General features: G+C 39.7%; 1 protein-coding gene across 1 annotated transcript in view; it reads right to left on the reverse strand.

Moving 5' to 3' along the window:
- Positions 1-1,706: 1,706 nt before the first annotated feature.
- crb1 (crumbs cell polarity complex component 1) overlaps positions 1,707-25,522 on the reverse strand; it is a 164,852-nt gene continuing 141,036 nt past the window's right edge. Inside the window, exon 12 of the mRNA XM_073063503.1 lies at positions 1,707-2,271. Coding sequence (XP_072919604.1) covers positions 2,050-2,271 — 222 coding nt within the window. The 3' untranslated portion in view covers positions 1,707-2,049. The remainder of the gene's footprint in view (positions 2,272-25,522) is intronic.

Raw genomic sequence — 25,522 nt, forward strand, 5'->3', positions numbered from 1 at the left:
ATACCATCGTCATCAGAGCCTTCTCACTTATTTTAAACAAACACATATCTTTGGAATTAATCATAACTATAAGCAAGTTCCTTGACATTCTTAGTATATGCACATTAAAACTGACCCCATGCGACTTATGCTAATGTTCCTTGTATTTAATCGCACTGATTGGAGCTAACACCATCTGTATGGCACTAGACCTTGAACTCTTTGATGATTAACATCTCCCACAATGTGGATAGTCATAAAAACATTCCCAAATCAGGAAAAAAATCAAAATCTAATAAACATCCTTCAGCTGATTTTTCTCAATTCTGCCATACAATGCTACGTGTTAGTCAGATGCTGAAAATAATCAATTCACCAGGCTACTTGGAACATGTGTTCCATTTAAAATGTTTGTTCAATGCAGATGGAGATTAAAGCATGATCTGGTAAATATTAACCTCACTCCATTCAACAATTCTTCAAAGCAGTCTCAATACAAGTAAAAAAATGTCAATTTTTCCAGAGTTAAAAAGAACTGAAATAAGAAAGTACTAGAAATAAAAAGTGCTTGCAAAAATGAAGAACTGAAGGAACATCTTACATGGCCGCTATTCTTTTGGTGCAGAATTGACCTATGAAATATTAACCAGCTTTGATTCCTTCAAAGAACCAGCTTGAAACTAGAGACTAATTTGAATATGTGTAACAAAGGTTTATTTCATCCAAAAAAAAGTAGTGTAGCTGCATGGTTTGTAACACTTATAGTACTGTTATACAAAGATTTACACTGTGGTAATATGTTTTCAACATGGTTAAAACCACTATAAGTTGTGTCTAATATTTTTTTTTTGTCACGTTTCCACTTGTTGGCAAAACTATAATCTGTTTTTGTCCATCTTAATTCTAAATCAACTCAAAAGATAAATTTTCTCAGGCCACAATTTGTAATTCTGTGATGCTTTGCTCTGGTCTTGGTGATCTTGAGCACATTAATGTGAAAAACAATGCTGTATTACAAAAAAAAAACTTTGAACAACTACAATGAAATGAAAGAGAAGAATTTTAACATTTTCACCCATTTGAGATGCATTTGGTTCAATTTTCATCTGTCATGAGGGGTTTGATGCTCCATTTCTGATCATCTTGTTCTTAATGGTAACGCCTAAGAGTTGTTGGTACATTGGCTTATTGCCTTGGCTAAACCATCCAATTGCATCTAATTTTCTGTATTTGTGCACATTTTGTATTCTTAATATCACTTAGTTATTAGCATTAAGACCCATTATCTGCTGACGATTTTGAGGAAGAGCAATTTTCAATAGCATTTTTGAATATTGGCGCAAGCAATTGACAGATTAAAGTGGAATTACCTAGTTAACTACACTGTAAAGGTACATTCATGTTGATGGGCCACAGTTCAAGTAGGCAGTTCATTAGTACCATCTCACGGGTAGTTAGAGATTGGCATTAAAATAGGCCTTGCCTGTGATGTCCGCAAATGTGTAACAGAAAATATCTAATACATACTAATAAAGCATTACTTGCAAGATGTTGAATTGAATAGTCCTCAGCCTATACATGCAGAGGTGATATGACAACAGGTAGTGAAACAATTGGTTAAGCTTCATTCAAATAAGTCTTTCCACTTGTGGTGGTTGCACCATGTTCCACATCTCCACTCGTGATCCCTCCTTCTCCTGCCGGCTTGGGCTGTAGGTCCCATGTGTTGCTCTTTTATTCAGGGTCATAATAGTGGCAGCAAGTACTAGAAAGAAAACCAGCAACAACACGACGGTGACCAACCCAGTATAAAGAAGAAGCTCTGACGTCCAAGCTTCCTGCTGACAAGAGCGAAAACAATTAAACACAGGGATAACTCACACTGGATTAGCTTTGAAGCTGCCTTGGTTTAAAGAAATAACACACGTACACACACACACTCTTTGAGTTCCACAGCTTTGTGACAGATTTTTTTAAATCTCCAATTGTTGAGTAGCATAGGGAATACCTGGGGTGTGTTGACATCTTCCACCGTTAACCCCCAAGATTGTATCCCAAAGCTTCAACACATCAAATCAGACGCTCTTCTGGTGGTAGTTTAAGAGCATTGTTCATTTCCATTTGAGCTCCTGTTTGTTCCTGGTTGCTTGGGCTGTAGTTCCCTTCAGTCTTGCGTTTCTCACGCAGTCTTAGGATTAGAAAAGTCAGAATGGCAGCAAGAACTATCACCCCAACAATGACACATGGAGCCACAATGGCTGCTATGTTTACTTGGCTAGGTGGCGAAGTTGTCTGTGAAAATAATCCATATTTTTATTATTAGAAAGACTGACACAAATGGGACAAACATTTGTCTAGACTAGGCCTGTAAATCAAAAGCCCAAACTAACTTACTTTTGTTTAAAAGCATATTTAAGTTTGATTTGGATTGTGCTACCTTAACGAGTAGTGGAGGCAGACTCGCAAGACATTTTTGAAAGAAAATTGGTAAATGACTGGAAAGTAAATAGTTGCAAGGAAATGAAGAAGGTGAATGAGGGGTAGGATTAATTGGAATGCTCTTTTACACATGAAGCATGGATGTGATTAGCTAAATATTTGTCTTCCATGCTTTCTTGTATTTTGGGATTAAAATATTTCCAGGTGAGATGTTTCCATTTACTTTAATACACATTTACTTCTTAAAAACCCAAGATCTTTTGGAAATACATATAACCTGCCCATCAGTAAAAATATTTTCCTTGCATCCACTTTTCTACTGCCTTCCTTCGCTGCTCTTGGTGATCAGTGAGATAATGACCTGACATAGACCAGCCCAACATCCAGCTTTAGGTCGAGCTGATGCCTGCTAGCTGGAAAGGTTGGTATGTGTTCAGACCCTTCCCCGGCACTCCGGACTATACTGGGGATCCTGGAGATTGAGGGTGAACTGAGGATCAAGTCTCATTCCAAGCCAGCACCAACAGCGTTACTCATCTGCTGCAGCTTCAGTTTTTATATTTACATTTTGCTTGTTTTCTTCCCACTCTTGGGTAACATCTATCACACAGTGGACTACTTCAACATTAAGCCCTGATGTAATCATTCATGCATAATAAATTCATATATTGTATCTAATTCAATGCTTGTTATGAATATGATGCCCTTCTCTATCAGGAATATTTCCACAACAAAAGCATGAAAGGCTTGGAAACTGCAATCTGATTTTCTGAAGTGGCACTTATACATAAATGCATTAGCTGGATAATGCATATAATTGCACTAATTTCATTTCATTTCAATTGTAAAGGCTTCTTTAAAAACTGCATTGTTGATCATGGTATTAATCTGATAGTATCCTCTTAGTGATAATTGGAAGATCAATTGGCATTCCAAAGATAAACCTGTATAGTGCTACAGAAGTTTTAACTAAATCCTTTCTGAATTGTTCCTTAAAAGCTAAGTTAGACTGAAACCCGTAGTGTATATCAACATCAGGTCAACTTAAATCTATCAACTTACAGATGATGAGTTATCAGGCTTCCTTGATGGTGTAGAATCTGTAACATTCACTGCTGTAAAGGAATCAATACTAGTATGAAGACATTACTGGAATGTTGAAAGTTGAAATCTACATGATCTAAACCGAAATTGCCACTCTTCCCCTGACAAAACAGTAATGCAAATATATTTTTATTGCAGGCTTTCTTTAACAAGGTGAGGGGTTGCAAAATGAAGAATCTTAAGTACTTGGCTCAGTGAACAGGTTTTAGCTGATTTAGTGAATTTTGCCTGTGTTGCAGACACCTATTCTTAAAATGGAAATGTGTGAACCAGAGTGGAAAGCTGGACTGCTGATCTGAGCTGCTGGTGAAATTCTAATACGGAGGGAAAGCCTCTGCATATGTTTTCTTCTTTTTATTAACATTACAAATCTGAAAGTGTTCTGATGAGGGAAGTACAACCCTCATTTACAGGCCTGGCCTCAACTTCCATTTGCTGAGAGTCAAGAAGCAGAAATGTTAGCTCTTTTTCTCTCCTCACAAAAACTGCCTCTTGTAATTCCAAACTATTCTGTTTTATTTTTAACTCCTGGCAACCCGTGTGAATGTCACAGATTGTAAAAATTTGACTTAGTTGAATAATAGCTGTATAAACCGATGTTACAAATAGCAACCTTTGCATTTATGTTGAGATACCGACTAAATCTGTGGGTAATACACTGCAAAATAACTATTGATAACTAATAATAAGCAAATCATACTTCCTCATAACTTTCTCTGATGTAAGTAGGTACAGAATACTGGTATTAAAATGCCCAAATCTAATACATTATCAAACTACCGAAGTTCTACTGAAACTACTCACTACATTTCAAGTCTAACAAGGAAGTCTTTGAGGAAGTTTGTGTAAATACTGACTTGGTTAAAAATTCACAGTATTAAAATGATCCAAACTGGAATATAACGGGGCAGATTTGTTTGAATCTGCTGGCAGATAAGAACATAACTGGGCTAGTCCTGAGTGAGGCAGTTCTGCAGAATTCTGCTCAGCATATCACTGGTGCACAGTGATTCCACACATTCCACAGTGCACAGGGATTACTGGTCAATTCCACCATCTCAGCACTAATGTCCATGACCCTCCAGCTCTCACAATTGGGAAATCTTCCCATTCCAACTAATGCAAGTGCCACACAAAATGCTTGCAGTCAGCTATCAGAACAAAGTACAGATTTTCTTTTTTTTATTGATTAATTAGGTTGATTCAAATAGTTTAGAGAATGTGTTTTAATATTTCTAATTTTGTAGAATTATTTTCATCTATTAATAGATTCTATTTAACTTTGAATATTCAATAACAGTGACAGGTTTCACGGCCAGTGGGAATTCACAGCCTTCACGTCTGCTTCTTCCCATTAAGCCTATGCTGCCCATTGAGTTATGTTGATCATATTTAATATGCCCCATCCAAAATGCTGAAGGAACTCAGCAGGCCAGGCATGGGGGATTTCAACTTCCCTAGTATAAACTGGGACCTTCTCAGTGGAAAGTGTTTAGGCTGGGCAGAATTTGTTAGTTGTATCCAGGAAGGTTTCTTCAATCAATATGTGGATGGTCCAACGTGAGGAGGGGCTGTACCGGATCTGTTGTTGGGTAATGAGCCTGGTTAGATGACTGACTTTTCAGTGGGTGAATAGTTAGGGAACAGTGACCACAACTCCCTAACTTTAAGGATAGGAATGGTCCTTGCAGGAGAGTTTTAAACTGGAGTAGGGTAAATTATGAGGGCATTAGGAAGGATCTATGAAGAGTTAATTGGGAACACTTTTTTTCTGGCAAGTCCACATCAGACACATGGAAGGTGCTTAAAGATCAATTGCACAGAATGCAGGAAAGATATGTTCCTGTTAGAAGGAAGGATGGGGATGGAAAGATAGGAGAACCTTGGATTGCCAGAGTGGTGATGAATTTAGTCAAGAAGAAAAATTAAAAGTATGTAAAGCTGCAGAATCTATGGTCAAATGAAGCATATGTGGAGTAGAAAGTAGCCAGAAAAGAACTAAAGAAGAGAATTAGGAAAGCCAAGGAGGGCCATGAAAAGTCCTTGTTAAGTCGGATCAAGGTGAATCTTAAGGCATTCTTTACATACATCAAGAGTGAGAGGTTAACTAGGGAGAGAGTGGGACCACTCAAGGATAAAGGGGGAACACTTTCTTGGATGCTGAGAAAGTGAGTGAGGTACTTAATGAGTACTTCGCTTTAGTACTTAGCAAGGAAAAGGATATGGAGGACCAGGAGATCAGTGCTGAGTGTATAAACATATTAGGGCATTTAGAGGTCAAGGAGGAGGAAGTGCTGGGCCTCCCTAATGAGTATTAAGGTGGACAGGTCCCCGAGGCCTGATGGGTTTTGCCTCACGTTATTGAAGGAGGCAAGAAATGAAATTGCAGGGCCCTTGACCCATAGCTTCATGGGGACTGACTAGATGCTAATGTTGTAACTCTACTTAAGAAGGAGAACAAGAGAAAATCCTGAGAACTATAGACCAGTGAGTCTCACGCCAGTTGTAGGAAAATTGCTAGAGAAAATTCTTAGGGATATGCTATATGAGCATTTTGAAACCCATGGCCTTATTAGGGAGAGTCAGCATGGCTTTGTGTGGGGTAGGTCATGTCTTGCCAACTTGACTGAGTTTTTTGACAAGGTGACGAGAGAGATTGATGAAGGTAGGGCAGTGGATGGTGTTTACATGGACTTTAGTAAGGCGTTTGATAAAATCCCTAATGGGAGGCTAATCCAGAAATATAAGATGCATGGGGTAATGTGGTGAATTGGTGCTTGGATTCAGAACTGGCTTGCGCATAGAAGACAGACGGTTGTGGTTGAAGGAACTTATTGAGCTGGAGGTCTGTAATTAGTGGTGTTCCTCAGGGATCTATGCTGTTAGTGATGTATCTAAGTGACTTGGATGAAAATGTAGATGGGTGGGTTAGTAAGTTTGTGGATGATACCAAGATTGGTGGAGTTGTGGATAGTGTAGAAGACTGGCAAGGAATACAGTATAATATACATCATTTGCAAATATGGGCAGGGAAAAGGAAGATGGTATTTAACACAAATAAATGTGAGGTGTTGCACTTCTATCTGGTAAAAGTAGGTCAAATGCAAGGAGACAGTACACTGTTAAGGGCGAGATCCCTAACAGTGTTGCTGAGCAGAGAGATCTTGGGATCCAGGTTCATAGCTCCTTGAAGGTGGCTACACAGGCCAATAAGATGGTTAAGAATGCATTTTGAATGTTTGTTTTTATCATTCAAGGCACTGAGTTCAAAAGTCCAGGTCATGTTGCATAGATTTGTCATAGAGTCAAAGGGTCCAGCATAGAAAGAGGCCCTCTGGCCCACTTAGTCCATGCCAAGATCATTTAAACTCCCTATTCCCATCAACCTGCATCGAGACCATTGCCCTCCATATCCCTACCATCCACGTACCCATCCAAGCTTCTCTTAAATTTTGAAATTGAGCTTGCATGCACCACTTGAGCTGGCAGCTTATTCTACACTCTTGTGACTCTCTGAGTGAGGAAGTTCCCTTCATGTTCCCCTTAAACTTTTATCCTTTCACCCATAATCTATGGCTTCTGGTTGTAGTCCCACCTAACCTCAGTGGAAAAAGCCTGCTTGCCTCTTAACTCTCTCAAATTTCCACTTCTATGTTCTGGGGAATGAAGTTCTAACATATTCTATCTTTCCTTATAACTCAAGTCTTCCAGACTTGGGAACATCCTTGTAAATTTCCTCTACATTCTTTCAACCTTGTTTACATCTTTCCTGTAGATGGGTGACCAAAACTGCACACAATACTCCAAATTAGGCCTCACCAATGTCCCATACAACTTCAACCAAACATCCCATCTCCTGTACCCAATACATTGATTCATGAAAGCCAATGTGCCAAAAGCTTTCTTTACGACCTCTTGCCTCTTTTAACAAATTATGTACGTATTCCCAAAATCCTTTGTTCTACCACTCTCCTCAGTGCCCTACCGTTCGCTGTGTAAGACCTACCCTGGCTGGTCCTACCAAAGTGCAAAACCTCACATTTGTCTGCATTAAATTCCATCTGCCCATTTTTTTAGATGATGCAGATCCCTCTGCAAGCCATGATAGCCTTCCTTGCTGTCCATTACACCCCCAATCTTGGTGTCATCAACAAATTTGCAGATCCAGTTAACCACATTATCATCCATATCATTGATACAGATGACACACAAAGGACTCAACACTGATCCCTGCAAAGCTACACTAGTCACAGGCCTCCATTCAGAGAGGCAACCATCTCCTACCACTCTCTGGGTTCTTCCACAAAGCCAATGTCTGATCCAATTTACTACCTCATCTTGCATGCCAAGCAACTGAACCTTTTTGACCAATCTCCTATGTGGGACCTTGGCAAGTGTCTTGTAGATAACATCCCCTGCTTTGCCTTCATCCACTTTCATGGTAACTTCCTCAAAAAACTCTATAGGATTGGTTAGACGTGACCTACCATGCACAGAGTCATGCTGACTATCCTTAATCAGCCAATGACTATCCAAATGCTTATATCTCTGGTCCCTTAGAATACCCCCAATAACTTTCCTACGTCCATATCAGACTCGCCAGCCTGTACTTTCTTGGTTTACATTTAAAGCCTTTTTTTTTAAATAGTGGAACAAAAATCCTCTGGTACTTCGCTTGTTGCTAAGGATGATGTCTGCTAGAGCCCTGGCAATTTCTGCACTTGCCTCCCATAGGGTCCGTGGGAATACTTTGTCAGGCCCTAGGGGATTATCTACACAGATTTGCCTCAGGACAGCAAACACCTCCTCCTCTGTAATCTGTACAGGATCCATAAAGTTGATGCCACTTTGCCTCAGGTCTATGGACTCTGTGTCATCTCCTGAGTAAATACAGACACAAAAAAAAATTTAAGATCTCTCTCATCTATTTAGGCTCCACACATGGATTACCATTTTGGTCTTCCAGAGGGCCAATTTTGTCCCTTGCAATCCTTTTGCTCTTATCATATCTGTAGAATCCCTCAGGATTCTCCTTCACTTTGTCTACTAGAGGAACTTCATGCCTTCTTTTAGCCTTCCTGATTTCTTTCTTGTGTTCTCTTGAATTTCTTATACTCCATGAGCACCTCATTTGTTCCTACCTGTCTATACCTGCTATGCATCTCTGTTTTTTTCTCTTAACCAGGGCCTCAATATCTCTTGAAAATCAAGGTTCCCTACATTTATTATCTTTACTTTTTATTCTGACAAGGACATACAATCTTTTTACTCTCAAAATTTCACTGTCAAAGGCCTGCCAATTAACAAGTACACCTTTTGCCAGAGAACAGCCTGTCCCAATCCATACTTGCCAGGTTATTTCTGACACCATCAAATTTGGCCTTACTCCAATTTAGAATCTCAGTCTGCAGACCAGACCTATACTTTTGCATGTTTTGTTTGAAACTAATGGCATTGTGGTCACTAAATGCGAAGTGTTCCCCTGCACAAACTTCTGTCACCTGCCCTATCTCATTCTCTAACAGTAGATTCAGTGTCACACGCTCTCTTGTTGGATGTCTATGAACTGATGAAGGAAACTTCACTTGAACACATTTGACAAACTATCCCATCTAGTCCTTTCACTGCATGGGATTCCCAGTCAATATGTGAAAAGTTAAAATCACCTACTATAACAACCTTATGTTTGTTACAACAGTCTGTGATATCTTTACAAATTTGTTCCTCTAAACCCCTTGGATTGACGGGTGGTCTGTAATATAGCCTCATTAACATGGTCCTACCTTTCTCATTTCTTAGTTCTACCCATAATGCCTCACCAGATGAGTTCTCCAGCTTACCATGACAGAGCACAGCCGTGACATTTTCCCTGACTAGTAACACCACCCCTCCTCCTTCAATCCCTCCCACTCTGTCACATCTAAAACAACAGAACCCCGGAATAGTCAGCTGCCAGTCCTGCCCCTCCTGCAATCAAGTCACACTATTAGCTACAATAACAAAATTCCAGGTGTTGATCCACGCCTTGAGGTTGTCCACCTTTCCTATGATACTTCTTGTATTGAAATATATGCAGCTAGTTACATCATGCTCAACCTTTTGATTCCTGACTTTTTTTGAGGTCTTACCAATATCTGTCTCCACAACCTGCCCACTAACTGTTCTGGTACTCTGGTTCCCATCCCCCTGCAACTTTATAAGTTAGGTTACATCTAGAGTATTACATTCAGTTTGGTCGCTCCTACAGGAATGATGTTGAGACTTTGGAGAGAGAGGGTTTAGAAGAGATTTTCCTGGATGCTGCCTGGTTGACAGGGCATGAGCTATTATGTAAGGCTGGCCACACTTGGGTAGTTTTCTCTAGAGCATTGGAGCCTGAGGGAGATCTGATAGAAGTTTATAAGATTATGAGAGGCAAAATCTTTAAAATTGTATAAGGCATTGGTAAGGCGGAATTTGGAGTATTGTGTACAGTTCTGGTCACTGAATTATAGGAAAGATGTCAACAAAATGGAGAGAGTACAGAGAAGATTTACTAGAATGTTACCTGGGTTTCAGCACCTAAGTTACAGAGAAAGGTTGAACAAGTTAGGTCTTTATTCTTTGGAGCGTAGAAGGTTAAGAGGGGACTTGATAGAGGTATTTAAAATTATGAGGGGGATAGATAGAGTTGATGTGGATAGGCTCTTTCCGTTGAGAGTAGGGGAGTTTCAAACAAAAGGACATGAGTTGAGAGTTAGGGGGGAAAAGTTTAAGGGTAACACGAGGGGGAATTTCTTTACTCAGAGAGTGGTAGCTGTGTGGAACGAGCTTCCAGTAGAAGTGGTAGAGGCAGGTTTGATATTGTCATTTAAAGTAAAATTGGATAGTTATATGGACAGGAAAGGAATGGAGGGTTATGGGCTGAGTGCAGGTCGGTGGGGCTAGGTGAGAGTAAGCGTTTGACACGGACTAGAAGGGCCGAGATGGCCTGTTTCCGTGCTGTAATGGTTATATGGTTATAGGTAGAGTGGACAGGGAGTATCTGTTTCCCATGGTTGAAATGTCTAATACCAGAGGGCATGCATTGAAGGTGAGAGGGGGTAGGTTCAAGGGGGATGTGAGGGTAAGTTTTTTTTCGCTCCGAGAGAGGTGGATGCAAGGGAATGTGCTGCCTGGTATGGTGGTAGTGGCAAATACATTAAAGGCTTTGAAGAGATGTCTAGATAGGCACATGAATGTGAGGAAGATGGAGGGATATAGATAGTGTGTAGGTTGGAGGGATTAGCATTTGGATGTTTTTGATTTGCTTTTTAGCTGGTTCGGCACAACATCGTGGGGCACAGGGACTGTTCCTGTGCTGCGCTGTTCTGTGTTCTATCAATGTGTCCAATGCTACAGAAACAGTTTTTTTTAATCTGTGTCCTTTGTGAACGGAACCTTAAAAAAGCTGAATTAGGCTAAAATCATATTAATATAAGGCTGTGTTAAATCTATCCATTTCCATTTTGCTAGGAGCACTCATTGATAGTGTAGGCAACACCTGTCTTGTATCATGTGACAATGACGGGGTCAGACCAACTAAATGAGTATTCTTGTTTAGGAACTTCTGTGCTCGGCTCCATTTAATTGTATTTCAAAAATTATTTTTGGTAATTACACAACCTTTTTTTTAAGAGCTTAAGCCCAGTTTGTTTTAGGACTTCAGATAAATAGCCATTATTGGCAGTATGGGTAATGAATTAATTTAGCACAGAGCAGCACTTCACATGTTTGAATTTTGTTTACTCCAACAAGAAAATAGATTTTTTAGGGAGAGAGAAGTTAAACCTTTCTGGTTTTCCTTTGCATCACAATCTAAACAGGAACTGACTGAGTGAAGGCAAGGTCAACTACTTTGCCATTGGTTGTATCAGATTCCTTCAGCATACATTATAGCAGGAGGTATGCATGTAATAGATTTCACCGCAGCTAAACTGGCAAAATGTCTTGTCCATCAGAATGCCTCTTCATGCACTACAGAGGGATGGAGAAATGATGCCAACAAAAGTCAGCTGTTAACGCTGAAATTTAGGGAAGAACTGAATATAGGAATTCAGGACATTTTAAGTTGCAGGTATCCTGCCAGAGTACGCTTTCAATTTATTTGGTAATTTGATTACATACAGTATAATCAAAGTGAAAGGTAAAAAGTCTAGAATCCCAGGATATCTCAAGGAGGGCCTTATTTTCAATTAATATAATTCTCAATACATTAAGAGCCATGTTGACAGATAATATATGGTCATTAATGTACTACTTGCATCAGTCCTGTTTTAATATGGGTGAAGATATCTAGTCCTCCAAGGTTTTATTTTTAAGTTGTTCTGCTGCTACGGATTATAGAACAAAGTACCTTTCTAGATCTAAGAAATTGGATAAAAATGACTGAGTATTTTTGTGAAGACTAGCATTTCTACTCAATTTATTTTAATGTATTAACAGGCTGTGGACGTCACAATGGCAATGGAGTGCTTAGCATCCCACCTCAGAGGGCCAATACCCTGTCGATAGCTCGGGTCACATATAGGTCAAGTCAAGCATATTTCCATCATTGAAGGACATTGGTAAATCATATTTTTTGTAATATGGTATATTCATGGTCATTTTAAATTAATTGTGGTTTCCTAATGTGCACTTTGAAGAAATATTTTGCATTATGCTATATATTTTAATTTTTGAAATTTAGCATTTTAACTATACTTACATTGATGATATCAAGTATTTATTTGATTGAATTTTTTGATAAGATATCTAAGCACATTGATGAGAATATTGCAGTTGATATCGTCAATATGGACTTCAGTAAAGTCTATGACAAGATCCCACAAAGGAGGCAGGTCTAAAAGGTAAAAGCCCAGGGTAATTTAGAAAATTGGGTCTGAAAGTGACTATGTGATAGGATGTAGAGGATGAAGGCTGAAGATTGTTTTTATGATTGGAAACCTGTGGCCAATGGGGTATCTTGTGAGGATCTAACCAGGTCTTGGGGAAAATGGAAGGTGTCTCTCCAGTTGAAAAATGTAAACTCAAATAACTGGCTGGTCACAGCAGACAGTACAAGGGAAATTAGACAGAATGAGGTGTTCAGCTTTAGGCCCAGTGAGAATGACACTAAATCGTTCAACAAGTTATCTCTGAAAACTGATCATTTTAATATATTTTTTCCAGGATTTAGGGCTGGGTTGGCTACATAGTCCTGGAATGTACAATAAATCAATTGAAAATCCAGGTTCACATGGATTCAGTGTTATAGGAATGGGTAGCATAGAATCCCTAAGGATATGGAGCAGCAAGGAATTAAATTTAATAGAGCAACCATTAGGGTCATAAATTAAAATACTGGTAAACCAGAGATCTGAGTGAAAAGCACCGGATGAATTAATTTGTGATTTGAAAATTGATGTTGTTTAAAGGTGGAGGATAAGGTCAATGGATTGATATCCAGGTTCTTGGATATTGCATATGGAATGTACCTCAAAATTATAGTTTTGGTGACCTATATATTGTATTAGTAACCAGTATGTATAAGTCACTATCTAACATCATTTATATGGTGAAACTACCTTTGGAATCTGAGGTAATACATTCAGATGCAGAATTGCCATTGTGATGTGTCTGGGCTGAGAACTGATATGACTGGTTGTTTGCTCTGGTAATGAGCATCATTATACTCTATATTCAGTTTGGAAAATGAAACCAAACTGAGTCAGGGAAAATTACTTACTTGCCTTGGGAATTGGAATAGTTACTTATTCGATTGTTTTACATAAAAGTGACAAAAAAGTCGCTCAGATCTAAGATTAGCTGTAAGCACCAAACAATGCCCCGAAACAAGTTGAAACCCCAGTAATGTTTTGGTTCTAGTAACCATAAAATATTCTGACAGCTGTGGTTGAGTATGCTTTGTACACCTTTGGAACCACAAGAATTACTTTCAATTGTTTTATGAGGAAAAGAGATCATTTGAAATTTCTTTCCCCACTACAAATCTCTTGTGTAATTATTGTCTTATTTCATTAATCTCATATTAAACATCATAATCTTTATAAATTCCCATGTGTTAAATACAAAATCACCAAAAAATTTATCTCCAAGTTCATGTTTGCTCCTTTAAAGAAAATTATAATAATTTGATTGTACCGGAATACTAAAGAAAACAACAGCATTTTCCGTTTCATTTGAAAACTGTATCTACTAAAACTAGCAAATATGTATGTTGCTTTGTGTGTGTATAGTAAAGCTATTTCCTTTCTGCGAACATACTACATTTTACTTCATATAAAGCCTCATACATTATGCACAAATAAAAACATACCTGCCAACAGTAAGGACTTAACCTCAAGCCAATCTTTTAGCAATCAAACCTACCTGACATTTCATTCATAAAAATTCCCTTTTTCCAAGGTAGTACAAATTATCCACCATGATTGTCTGGGAGTAGAGAAGTTACAACTAGTGTATAATCAGTTAGACTGCAGCTAGAATACTGTGCCCAAATGGACTACAATACAAAGAATGAGATTTCATTGGAAACTGTGCAGAGGACATGGAGAAAGGCCATTCAGCCCATTGAATCTGTGCTTGCTCTCAAAACAATCTTGTAGATGCCATTCCCTCATTTATCTCACATGCTCCTCAACTCCCCACCTACCGGCACAAAGGTTAATTTACAACTACCAATTAACCTGTGAAGCAGAATGCAATTGTGATGTAGCAGAGGAGTCTCGTGCAGTCAATGGAAAAGCGTGCAGATTCTACATGGACAGCTTCCATGGTCATGATCAAATTTATTGCTCATCCTCTACCTGTTGCCTAAGATGGAAGATTTCAGCTGGGGAAATACAATGCAGCCTGGGTTTGTTTTCCTGTGGGGCACCCTGACTGAAGGAAATAGTATTATACAAGTTGTTTCAAGGAGAATTAGTGAGAAAATTTACCCCTTTTGGCAGAAATGTCTCTCCAACCACAGGGCACAGGTGTAACGCAGGGGTCTAAGATTTAAGGAAGATATTTATTTTACCCAGAGGATGTTTGTAATTTGGAAGCAGGCCCTTTCAGAACATTTGAAGGAATACTTAGATGAACACTTAAAACAGCATCTCATAGTAGGTTAGAAGCCAGTTGGTGGAAAAAGAAATGAATGTAACTTGGTACATTTATTCAGCAGCAACCATTATGGGCTGAAAGGCCTGCTTTCATGTTATATGACTTTGCCATGTCAGCATCCAATCCATTTTCATCTGGAAAAAGTATACTGTATTTCTACTTCTACAGCTCCCCTTACTTTTAGCAAACAGATCATTACCTTGTGTGAGAAAAAATCCTTCCTTTAGAAAAAGTATTGTGGTCAGCAGCCAGCCAAGGATAGGCATCAGTTGTTCTTCCATTCTACGAGTCCATAGCTGTGTCGCTTGAAAACCACTTTCAAATTTTAAGAGTTTTAAATCTGAAGTGATCGGTCGCAGGAACTTAAGAACCTTGCAAAACAGCACTACGAGTTGCCTTTCCTCTTACAGCTTACTGATCCTTGGTTCTTATGCTGTGTGGTTGATTTTCAAAATAATAGGATGTTGAGTCTGATTTCAAACATATCCCTTCTTTCTGTATTTGACCCAGCTTCCAGTTTCCATGTAATTTCTGCCTCTACCTTTTGAAAACCAGTAACTTCTGTCAGATCCTACTCGGTACCTTGCTCAGGTGTCAGGTTACAGCCACACCTGAACCCTGCAGCTAAAGTTGTAGCCTGTGGTGTAATTGACTGTCAGGACCTCTTTGCTGTCTTTGGCTGGCCTTAAAAACAACCTTAAAATTTTATTCCCAATCATCGCTGGAGATTGTTTGTTTTTCAGTTTAAACAGCAGCATTGTTTTAGGTTAAATCATCTCCCTGAATATGTTAATCAATTATACTTGTCAATATGATAATAAACTGATTGTGAAATCGTCATCCCTCAGTGGATTTTCCAAGCTCAGGTAAGTACCATGGGAAGTAGTGTAGTTCATAAAGTATTAGCTGACTGTATCTTTAGATGTGTAGATAAACACATCTGAACTAGCAACTTGTTCAAATCTCATCTGTCTTTCCAATAAGATATTATATCAAACCTCTGATTGCTCTTCAAAGGATTGTAAAAGATCTCTTAGCATTTCTTACAAGGAATTGTAAAAGATCCCAAGGCATTATTACTTCAAGAATAAAAGCAGAGAAGTTTTTCCCAGTGTCTTGGCCAATATTCATACGTCAGCCAACACCACGACAAAGCAAATTATGTCGCAATTCACCTATTAGCATATTCTATTTCTAAGACCTTGCTATGAACAACTGAGCTGCCTGTTCTTTGCATGACTAAAATAACTTGCTTTTCATGGAACACTTTGGGACTTCTGAAGGGACTGATACAGATAACGCAAAAGTTATTCGTAGAGAAAGTATTTATATCTTAGCCGTACAGAACATGGCCAAGCAATGGAATTGTGTGGTAGAATGGCTTTGCGCATTACATAACTCAAACTCCAATATCAGTCACTTGTAAAGACAAGTCATAGACCTGCAAGCACTCTGATATTGTTTGAATCTGTACATGGACAGCCTTACAGATGTTGTTAATTAAAGGAAACATGGTTGAGCAGATTCTAGACCATGGGGGGCCTAATGCTGGAAACTCATCTTCTGATACTTACCTGTAAGTAAAAGACTTCACTGTTGCAAAAACGACCTCATGTTCCTCCCTCACAGTCACAACTATTGCCACTCTATCTTGAGTTTTCCAATCTCCCACCTGAATCCCACAATGATCCCAAGCATTAGATTGTGATGTAGCATGACCCATGAGGTGCTGCTACCGTTGACAACCAATTCCCCAATTCGATTAACCTATCGTGTGCCCAGTGATTTGGTGCCACACACCATCCAAGTCGCACACCCTTGCAGACACCAGACAATTCAGTCTTGATTGAAAATAGTGACAGGATTCTGCTGGGTTTCCCAGGCACTTCTCAAGACGTATGTGGAACTCGAACAACTCCGAGCTCCATTGGTGACTTCTGCTGTACACACTCCACCATGGGCTCCCCGGGAATGCTAATGGAAGTGCAGAAGCTTATTTGTGATTTTACTCTTGAAGCCTGGTGCAGAATTCATACGTCTGGTTATTTGGATGAGGATTTCCAGCCTAAAGGGAAGAAAAGCAAGGCAATGCTTTTGGCCTGACATCAATCCAAAAGCAGGGACTGGCCCAGGTAATTCTGTGGACATGCTGGTTTCCAGCACTCAGGTAAGATATGGGATAGCTTCTCTCAGTCTGCTGCCACCAGACCGTGTATTCTTCAGGATGTTTATACGTCCTGAAGATACACCTTTTGTACACCTTTTCTTGATTGAAGATTGATTTAAGGTACATTTTCCAATTCCACCAACATTCAAAATTTTTGCAAGTTAATTTGTTTTTCTCTCTCTCTCCCTCTCCCCCTCTCCCTCCATCAGAGAGAGTCAAGCCACTGTTGGGTCTCATCTTAACCAGATGGACCTGCAGTATAAGGCAGTTGGAACAATGAAGAAGGTGGCCTTCTTAAATATACGTGAGTTTAACCCCAAAGCAAGCTAAATGACTATGGTCGTAACAAAACCAAATGCAGTTCTACAGTGATCATCATTCTGAGCTGACTCCACGGTAGGGGGCTGTAACGTGAAGGAGTTGGAATAAATTTCGGACTAACATCAGATATAGGCTTATTCAAACAGCTGAAATGGGACGAGTCATTGGTATTAGTTTATTAAAGACAAACTTAACAGGCAATAATTCATCTTCTGATATACTGTCATGAGCAACCTAACCAAGGATCAAGATCCAATAATATTGTCTCAGTTTACACGAATGGTTTGGATTTTCTGGAACAGCCTTAAACTACTTTCAATCTTGTTTAATAGGAAGAGAATTCTTTGTTAGCTGTGGTGACTGTGCATCCGAAATCCATGATATTGTATTTGCTGTGCCACAAGGGACAAGTCTTGGCCCGTTGATGCTCTCACTCTACAGGTTCCCCTTAGGTCAGATTATTTCAAAACACAAGGTGAATTACCACAGCTATGCAGACATCACACAACAATTATGCCAGATGACCCTGAGGTTCCAATCCCTCCAGTTCGTTGCCTTACTAGTATTACAGAATGGATGAGTTTGAAACTCCTTCAACTAAATAAGGAAAACAACAGAAATTTTGCTTATTGGTAGGAATAAAAATATGTGAATCTTAGAAATAAACTTGGTCATCTGGCTTTAGAAATTGAGCCAGAAGTAAAGAATTTAGATGTAGAGGGATAGAGCATAGAGTGTAGAGGAATCAGAAATGGAGAGAGTGAGTTCCTGGGCGTCGAGATCTCTGAGGATCTAACCTGGTCCCAACATATCAATGCAGTTATAAAGAAGACAAGACAGTGGCTATATTCCATTTGGAGTTTGAACAGATTTGCTTTTGTCAACTAAATATGCAAAAACTTCTATAGATGTACCATGGAGAGCATTCTGACAGGCTGCATCACTGTCTGGTACAGGGTGTGGGGGGGGGGGGGGGGGGGGAGGGCGGTGCTACTGCACAGGACCAAAAGAAGCCACAGAAAATTGTAAAATTAGTCAGCTCCATCCTGGTTACCAGCCACCATAGTATCCAAGACATCTTCAAGGAGCGGTGCCTCTGAAAAGCAATGGCCACTAAGAATCCCCACCACCCAGGACATGCCCTCTTCTCATTGTTACCATCAGGAAGGAGGACAGAAGCCTAAAGGCACACATTCAGTGATTCAGGAACAGCCTCTTCCCCTCTGCCATACAATTTGTAAATAGACAATGAAGTCATGAACACTATCTCACTTTAAATTTTTTTTTCTGGTTTAGCACTATTTTTAATCTATTCAATATATACACACACACACACTGCAATTTATTTATTTATTTTCCTATTTATGTTATCAAATATTGCAATGACCTGTTGCTGCTAAGTTAATAAATTTCACAACACATGTCAGTGATAACAAACCTAATTCTGATTCTGATTATTGACTCAGAACTAAATTTCAAATCACATATTAACCATATTATTAAGACTGTATTCTTTCATTTACGGAACATTGTAAGAGTTCAATTTCTTATAACATCTCAAGACGCAGAGAAGTAGATACACGCTTTTGCTTTTTAGCCAATTAGACAGCTGAAATGAACTCTTTTCAGGACTGTCTAGGAAAGACATAAATTGGCTGCAGCCTGTTCAAAATGCAGGAGCAAGAATCTTAACCAAAAAAAGAAGGAAACCTGAGTACATTTCATCGGTTTGGCATCATTACATTGGCTGCCTGTTGTTCTTTAGGATCAACTTTAAAGTGGTCTTAATTGAATATAAGGCCCTGAATAATCTAGCTCCTCCATATATTTTGGGGTGTCTATGCCTGTGTAATCCCAATTGTAATCTTAGATCTGCGAATATTGGTTTGCTCGGTGGTTCTAGAGCCCATCAGAAAGAACTGGTGATGTGGCTTTTTTGCTGTTATGCACCAAACATCTGGAATACTCTACCAAATGAGATATGCCAGCCTAGTACTGTAGAATGTTTCAAAACCCTTCTAAAAACCTGATTTTTTAATTTGGCCTACTTACAGAATTACCTAATGCCTGTTGATATTGATTATTTCATTTGGTATATTCAATTGCATTTTATACTATATAATATTTGTCAATATGTATGATTTTTAAAATAAATTTTGTATTTTATGACTATCTTGATTTATTTTTACAATCTATGTAAAGCACTTGGAGCCTGAATCCTAATGTATAAGAGGTGTTAACTAAATAAAGTTATTATTATTAATGACTTATGTAATATGGAATGAGGACTGATGGAGGGGTGCATAGTGATGGTTGAGCAACATCCCATGGTTTTGATGGGAAGCTATCTTCAGCATGATTACTCTTCTAGGTTCTGCATTTCACTAAGTACAGGATATTTTATATGCCCACGTTTGCAATGGCCACAAGCTGGCCCTTAAAAGGCTTTTGGATTTTGTGTACTTTTCCTCAACATAGAAACATAGAAAACATACAGCATAATACAGGCCTTTTGGCCCACAATGCTGTGCCGAACATGTACTTACTTTAGAAAATACCTAGGTTTACTCACAGCCCTCTAATTTTTTAAGCTCCATCTACCTATCCAGGAGTCTCTTAAAAGACCTTATCATATCCGCCTCCACCACCATTGCCGACAGCCCATTCCACGTACTCACCACTCTCTGTGAAAAAGACTTACCCCTGACATCTCCTCTGTACCTACTTCCAAGCACTTTAAAACTGTGCCCTCTCATGTTAACCATTTCAACCCTGGGAAAAAGCCTCTGACTATCCACGCAATCAATGCTTCACATCATCTTATACACCTCTGTCATAGAACCATAGAATCATAGAACATTACAGCACAGAAACAGGCCTTTCGGCCCTTCTTGGCTGTGCCGAACCATTTTTTTGCCTAGTCCCACTGACCTGCAACTGGACCATATCCCTCCATACACCTCTCATCCATGTACCTGTCCAAGTTTTTCTCAAATGTTAAAAGTGAGCCCGCATTTACCACTTCATCTGGCAGCTCATTCCATACTCCCACTAGTCTCTGTGTGAAGAAGCCCCCCCTAATGTTCCCTTTAAACTTCTCCCACTTCACCCTTAACCCATGTCCTTTGGTTTGTTTCTCCCCTAGCCTCGGTAGGAATAGCCTGCTTGCATTCACTCTATCCATACCCATCATAATTTTACATACCTCTATCAAATCTCCCTTCATTCTTCTATGCTCCAGGGAATAAAGTCCTAACCTATTCAACCTTTCTCTGTAACTCAGTTTCTCAAGTCCCGGCAACATCCTTGTAAACCTTCTCTGCACTCTTTCAACCTTATTAATATCCTTCCTGTGTTTTGGTGACTAAAACTGCACACAATACTCCAAATTCGGCCTCACCAATGCCTTATACAACCTCACCATAACATTCCAACTCTTATACTCAATACTTTGATTTATAAAGGCCAATGTACCAAAAGCTCTCTTTACGACCCTATCTACCTGTGACGTCACTTTTAGGGAATTTTGTATCTGTATTCCCAGATCCCTCTGTTCTACTGCACTCCTCAGTGCCCTACCATTTACCTTGTATGTTCTACCTTGGTTTTTCCTTCCAAAGTGCAATACCTCACACTTGTTTGTATTAAACTCCATCTGCCATTTTTCAGCCCATTTTTCCAGCTGGTCCAAATCCCTCTGCAAGCTTTGAAAACCTTCCTCACTGTCCACTACACCTCCAATCTTTGTACCATCAGCAAATTTGCTGATCCAATTTATCACATTATCATCCAGATCATTGATATAGATGACAAATAACAATGGACCCATCACTAATCCCTGTGGCACACCACTAGTCTCAGGCTTCCACTCAGAGAAGCAGTCTCCACTACCACTCTCTGACTTCTCCCATTAGGCCAATGTCTGATCCAATTTACTACCTCACCATGCATACCTAGCGACTGAATCTTCCTAACTAACCTCCCATGCGGGACCTTGTCAAAGGCCATACTGAAGTCCATGTAGACAACATCCACTGCCTTCCCTTCATCCACTTTCCTGGTAACTTCCTCAAAAACCTCTAATAGATTTGTTAAACATGACTTACCACGCACAAAGACTCTCCGTAATAAGTCCCTGTCTATTCAAATAATTGTAGATCCTATCTCTTAGTACTCATTCCAATAATTTACCTACTACTGACGTCAAACTTACCGGCCTATAATTTCCTGGATTACTTTTAGAGCCTTTTTTAAACAACGTGAGCTATCCTCCAATCCTCTGGCACCTCACCTGTAGATACTGACATTTTAAATATATCTGCCAGGGCCCCTGCAATTTCAACATTAGTCTCCTTCAAGGTCCAAGGGAATACCCTGTCAGGTCCTGGGGATTTATCTACTCTGATTTGCCTCAAGATAGCAAGCACCTCCTCCTCTTCAATCTGTATAGGTTCCATGACCTCACTACTTGTTTTCCCTATTTCCATTGACTCCATGCCAATTTCCCTAGTAAATACAGATGCAAAAAACCCATTTAAGATCTCCCCCATTTCTTTTGGTTCCATACATAGCCACCCGCTCTGATCTTCAAGAGGACCAATTTTATCCCTTACTATCCTTTTGTTCTTAATATACCTGTAGAAGCTCTTTGGATTATCCTTCACCTTGACTGCCAAAGCTACCTGATGTCTTCTTTTAGCCTTCCTTATTTTTTTCTTAAGTATTTTTTGCACTTTTTTATACTCCTCAAGCAGCTTATTTGCTCTCTGTTTCCTATACATGTCATACATCTCTCTCTTCTTCCTTATCAGCGTTCCAATATCCTTTGAGAACCAAGGTTCCTTATTCTTATTTACTTTGCCTTTAATCCTGACAGGAACATACAAACTCTGCACCCTCAAAATTTCTCCTTTGAAGGCCTCCCACTTACCAATCACATCCTTGCCAGAGAACAACCTGTCCCAATCCATGCTTTTCAGATCCTTTCTCATTTCTTCAAATATGTCCTTTTTCCAGTTTAGAACCTCAACCCAAGAACTAGATCTATCTTTATCCATGATCAAGTTGAAACTAATGACGTTATGATCACTGGAACCAAACTGTTCCCCTACACACACTTCCGTCACCTGCCCTAACTCGTTTCCTAATAGGAGAACTAATATTGCATCCTCTCTAGTTGGTACCTTTATATATTGATTTAGAAAACTTTCCTGAACACATTTTACAAACTCTAACCCATCTAGACCTTTAAGAGTATGGGAATCCCAATCAATATGCGGAAAATTAAAATCCTCTACTATCACAACTTTATGTTTCCTGCAGTTGTCTGCTATCTCTCTGCAGATTTGCTCCTCCAATTCTTGCTGACTATTGGGTGTCTATAATACAACCACATTAATGTGGTCATACCTTTCCTTTTTCTCAGCTCCACCCATATGGCCTCGGTAGACAAGCCCTCTAATCTGTCCTGCTTGAGCACTGCTGTAACATTTTCCATGACTAGCAAAGCCACCCCCCCCCCCCACCCTTCATTCCTCTGCCTCTATCACGTTTAAAACATCAGAACCCTGGAACCCTGGTGACCCTATCAGGTCATCTCTTATCCTCCGCTGTTCCAAGGAGAAAAGGCCGAGTTCACTCAACCTATTCTCATAAGGCATGCTCCCCAATCCAGGCAACATCCTTGTGAGTCTCTTCTGCACCCTTTCGATAGTTTCCACATCCTTCCTGTAGTGAGGCGACCAGAACTGAGCACAGTACTCCAAGTGGACGGTTGACCAGGGTCCTCTTTCTTAATGCTCAAGCTTTTCATTCCACTGTAAGTTATCCCTACGGTCACCAAGATCCTTTTCCATCGTGAATACTGAAGCAAAGTATTCATTAAATACCTCCGCTATCTTCTCCGGTTCTATACACACTTTTCCAGTGTCACTCTTGATTGATCCTATTCTCTCACGTCTTATCCTCTTGCTCTTCACATACTTGTAAAATGCTTTGGGGTTTTCCTTAATCCTGTTCGCCAAGGCCTTCTCATGGCCCCTTCTGGCTCCCCTAATTTCATTCCTAAGCTCCTTCCTTCTAGCCTTATAGTCCTCTAGATCTCTATCATTACTTGGTTTTTTGAACTTTTCATAAGCTTTTCTTTTCTTCTTGACTAGATTTTCAACAGCCTGTGTACACCACGGTTCCTGTACCTTACCATCCTTTCCTATCTCATTGGAATGTACCTATGGAGAACGCCACGCAAATATCCCCTGAACATTTGCCACATTTCTGCCATACATTTCCCTGAGAACATCTGTTCCCAATTAATGCTTCCAAGTTCTTGCCTTATAGCCTCATATTTCTCCTTACTCCAATTAAATGCTTTCCTAACTTGTCAGTTCTTCTCCCGGTCCAATGTTATGGTAAAGGAGATAGAATTGTGATCACTATCTCCAAAATGCTCTCCCACTGAGAGACCTGACACCTGACCAGGTTCATTTCCCAATACCAGATCAAGTACAGCCTCTCCTCTTGTAGGCTTATCTACATATTGTGTCAAGAAAACTTCCTGAACACACCTAACAAACTCCACCCCAACACAGTGTTGATTGTGCAAAGAATCTAGCAGTGGACAAACTGTCAGCATTTGAGGCAAGCTTGATTTGTACAGGTAGCCTCTAATCCGGTGATTGCAGTGGGCATAGTGCCACTTCAGGTGTAGATCTGTGTACCTATTTATTTTTGCTCCTGCAGATTCCCCACCCCCAGGTTACAAGCACCTGACTTACTGACACCCGCACATACGAATGAGCATTTGGGAGGTGGTTGGGATGGATTTGCTGGTGCCGCAGGGTGGGAATGGGCATTTCTGGATGCCTTTACTTCCCACCCTGTTTCCCACCCCCACCCCCTCCCCCTCTGCTGAGCCATGACAAACGGGGGTCGAGTCGACCTGAGCTGAGCTGGCAGCAGTAAACAGCTTACTGAGACAATGAGGCCAGCTGCTGGCTACTCCTCCCGCACCTGTTCAGTCCCTCTCATCACAGCCTTTTCTGTGATTTCCAACTTAGGAACAGTTCAGTTCTCGGGAATGAAACCCTATCAGACTGCTTGGAATAATATAAGGAGCAGAACTCCTTCTGCAATTGAGAAAAATGGGCAAAACTTGACCTTGCGGGCTGTTGATGCTGGGGGTGGGGGACAAATGAGAGCAAAGAAGGTGCCATTCGCAGAGTTTGGGGTAGAGCTGAGTTGTAGGGATGGGAAAAAGAATAAGTTGTAAGATTTAATGTCTATATCAAACACCAAGGTTATTAAATGTCAGACCTGTCTGAAAAGGCAGTATAGGACAGGATGGAATTGCGATCTGTTGACAGGTTTGAGGAGAAAAATGACCACAATAACCAATACTGGTTGGTGAAATTTCTTACTGACGTGAAATTTAAGGCTGAGCAAACTGTTTGAACGAGCAATGGTCATGGAGAGGATGCTACTGTTGGAGAGTCCAAGCTAATTTTCAAAAACTAAATACATCTTCCTAACCTAGTCACCATGATAATTGCTTTCTGAAACTCTCACAGTATGAAGTTAAACATGTAACAGATATTTCATAAAATCAAACCTCCCAGTATAAAGCCCTTTGATGTCTCTTTGAAAGACTTATCCATGTGATCTAACTTCTATGTATCCTTGTAAATTTGCAACAACCAGGAAAGGAAGACAGGAGAAAAAATCAAAATAAATTTCATTTCTATAAAATATAAAAATTCTTGCAAATAAAGTCTTCTGGCAGGGTGGAAGAGGAATGCCATACACACACCTGGATGATGAAATCCATTGTTATGGACAAGAGCTTCACAATACAGTTATATGTAACTGACAGATTAAAAACTTCCCCACTTTGCATGAGTTGGTAGTAAGTTTACCCCTCTCCTGCACTGTTTAAAAAAATTCTCACTCAGCTCTTTACTTACCCTGGAAAATTAAAAAACATTTAAAAAAAATGCTGTCCAATAGTTGACAGTACCCTCTATTTTCCACATGGCCTTTGTTAGTTCTCTAATCCTTTATGAAGATAAAATAACTGCTTGAAGATAAAAGGTTTGAAATGATTCTCTCCCACCAGACCTCACCTGTACCTGTGTGTTACCTCATAGTGATGCTTATCTTGTAGCTGCAGTTCTGGAACTTGTTTCTGCAGGTAATGATAATCAAACCATTATCGTTTTAATCTCCAGAAACTCAAGAGGCCTTAGACATTGTGACTCTCCACGAAAATGCATTCCTCTTCCATATTCGTCAGTGCCCTTCCTTCTGCATACCTTGCTACTCATTTTTGCCTTTCATCTCTGCTTTTGTTACACATTCCATTCATTACAATGTCCCGTTTCCCTTTCCTTT

This window comes from Hemitrygon akajei, chromosome 12 (assembly GCF_048418815.1).
Source record: "Hemitrygon akajei chromosome 12, sHemAka1.3, whole genome shotgun sequence".
In the NCBI taxonomy this organism is placed as follows: Eukaryota; Metazoa; Chordata; class Chondrichthyes; order Myliobatiformes; family Dasyatidae; genus Hemitrygon; species Hemitrygon akajei.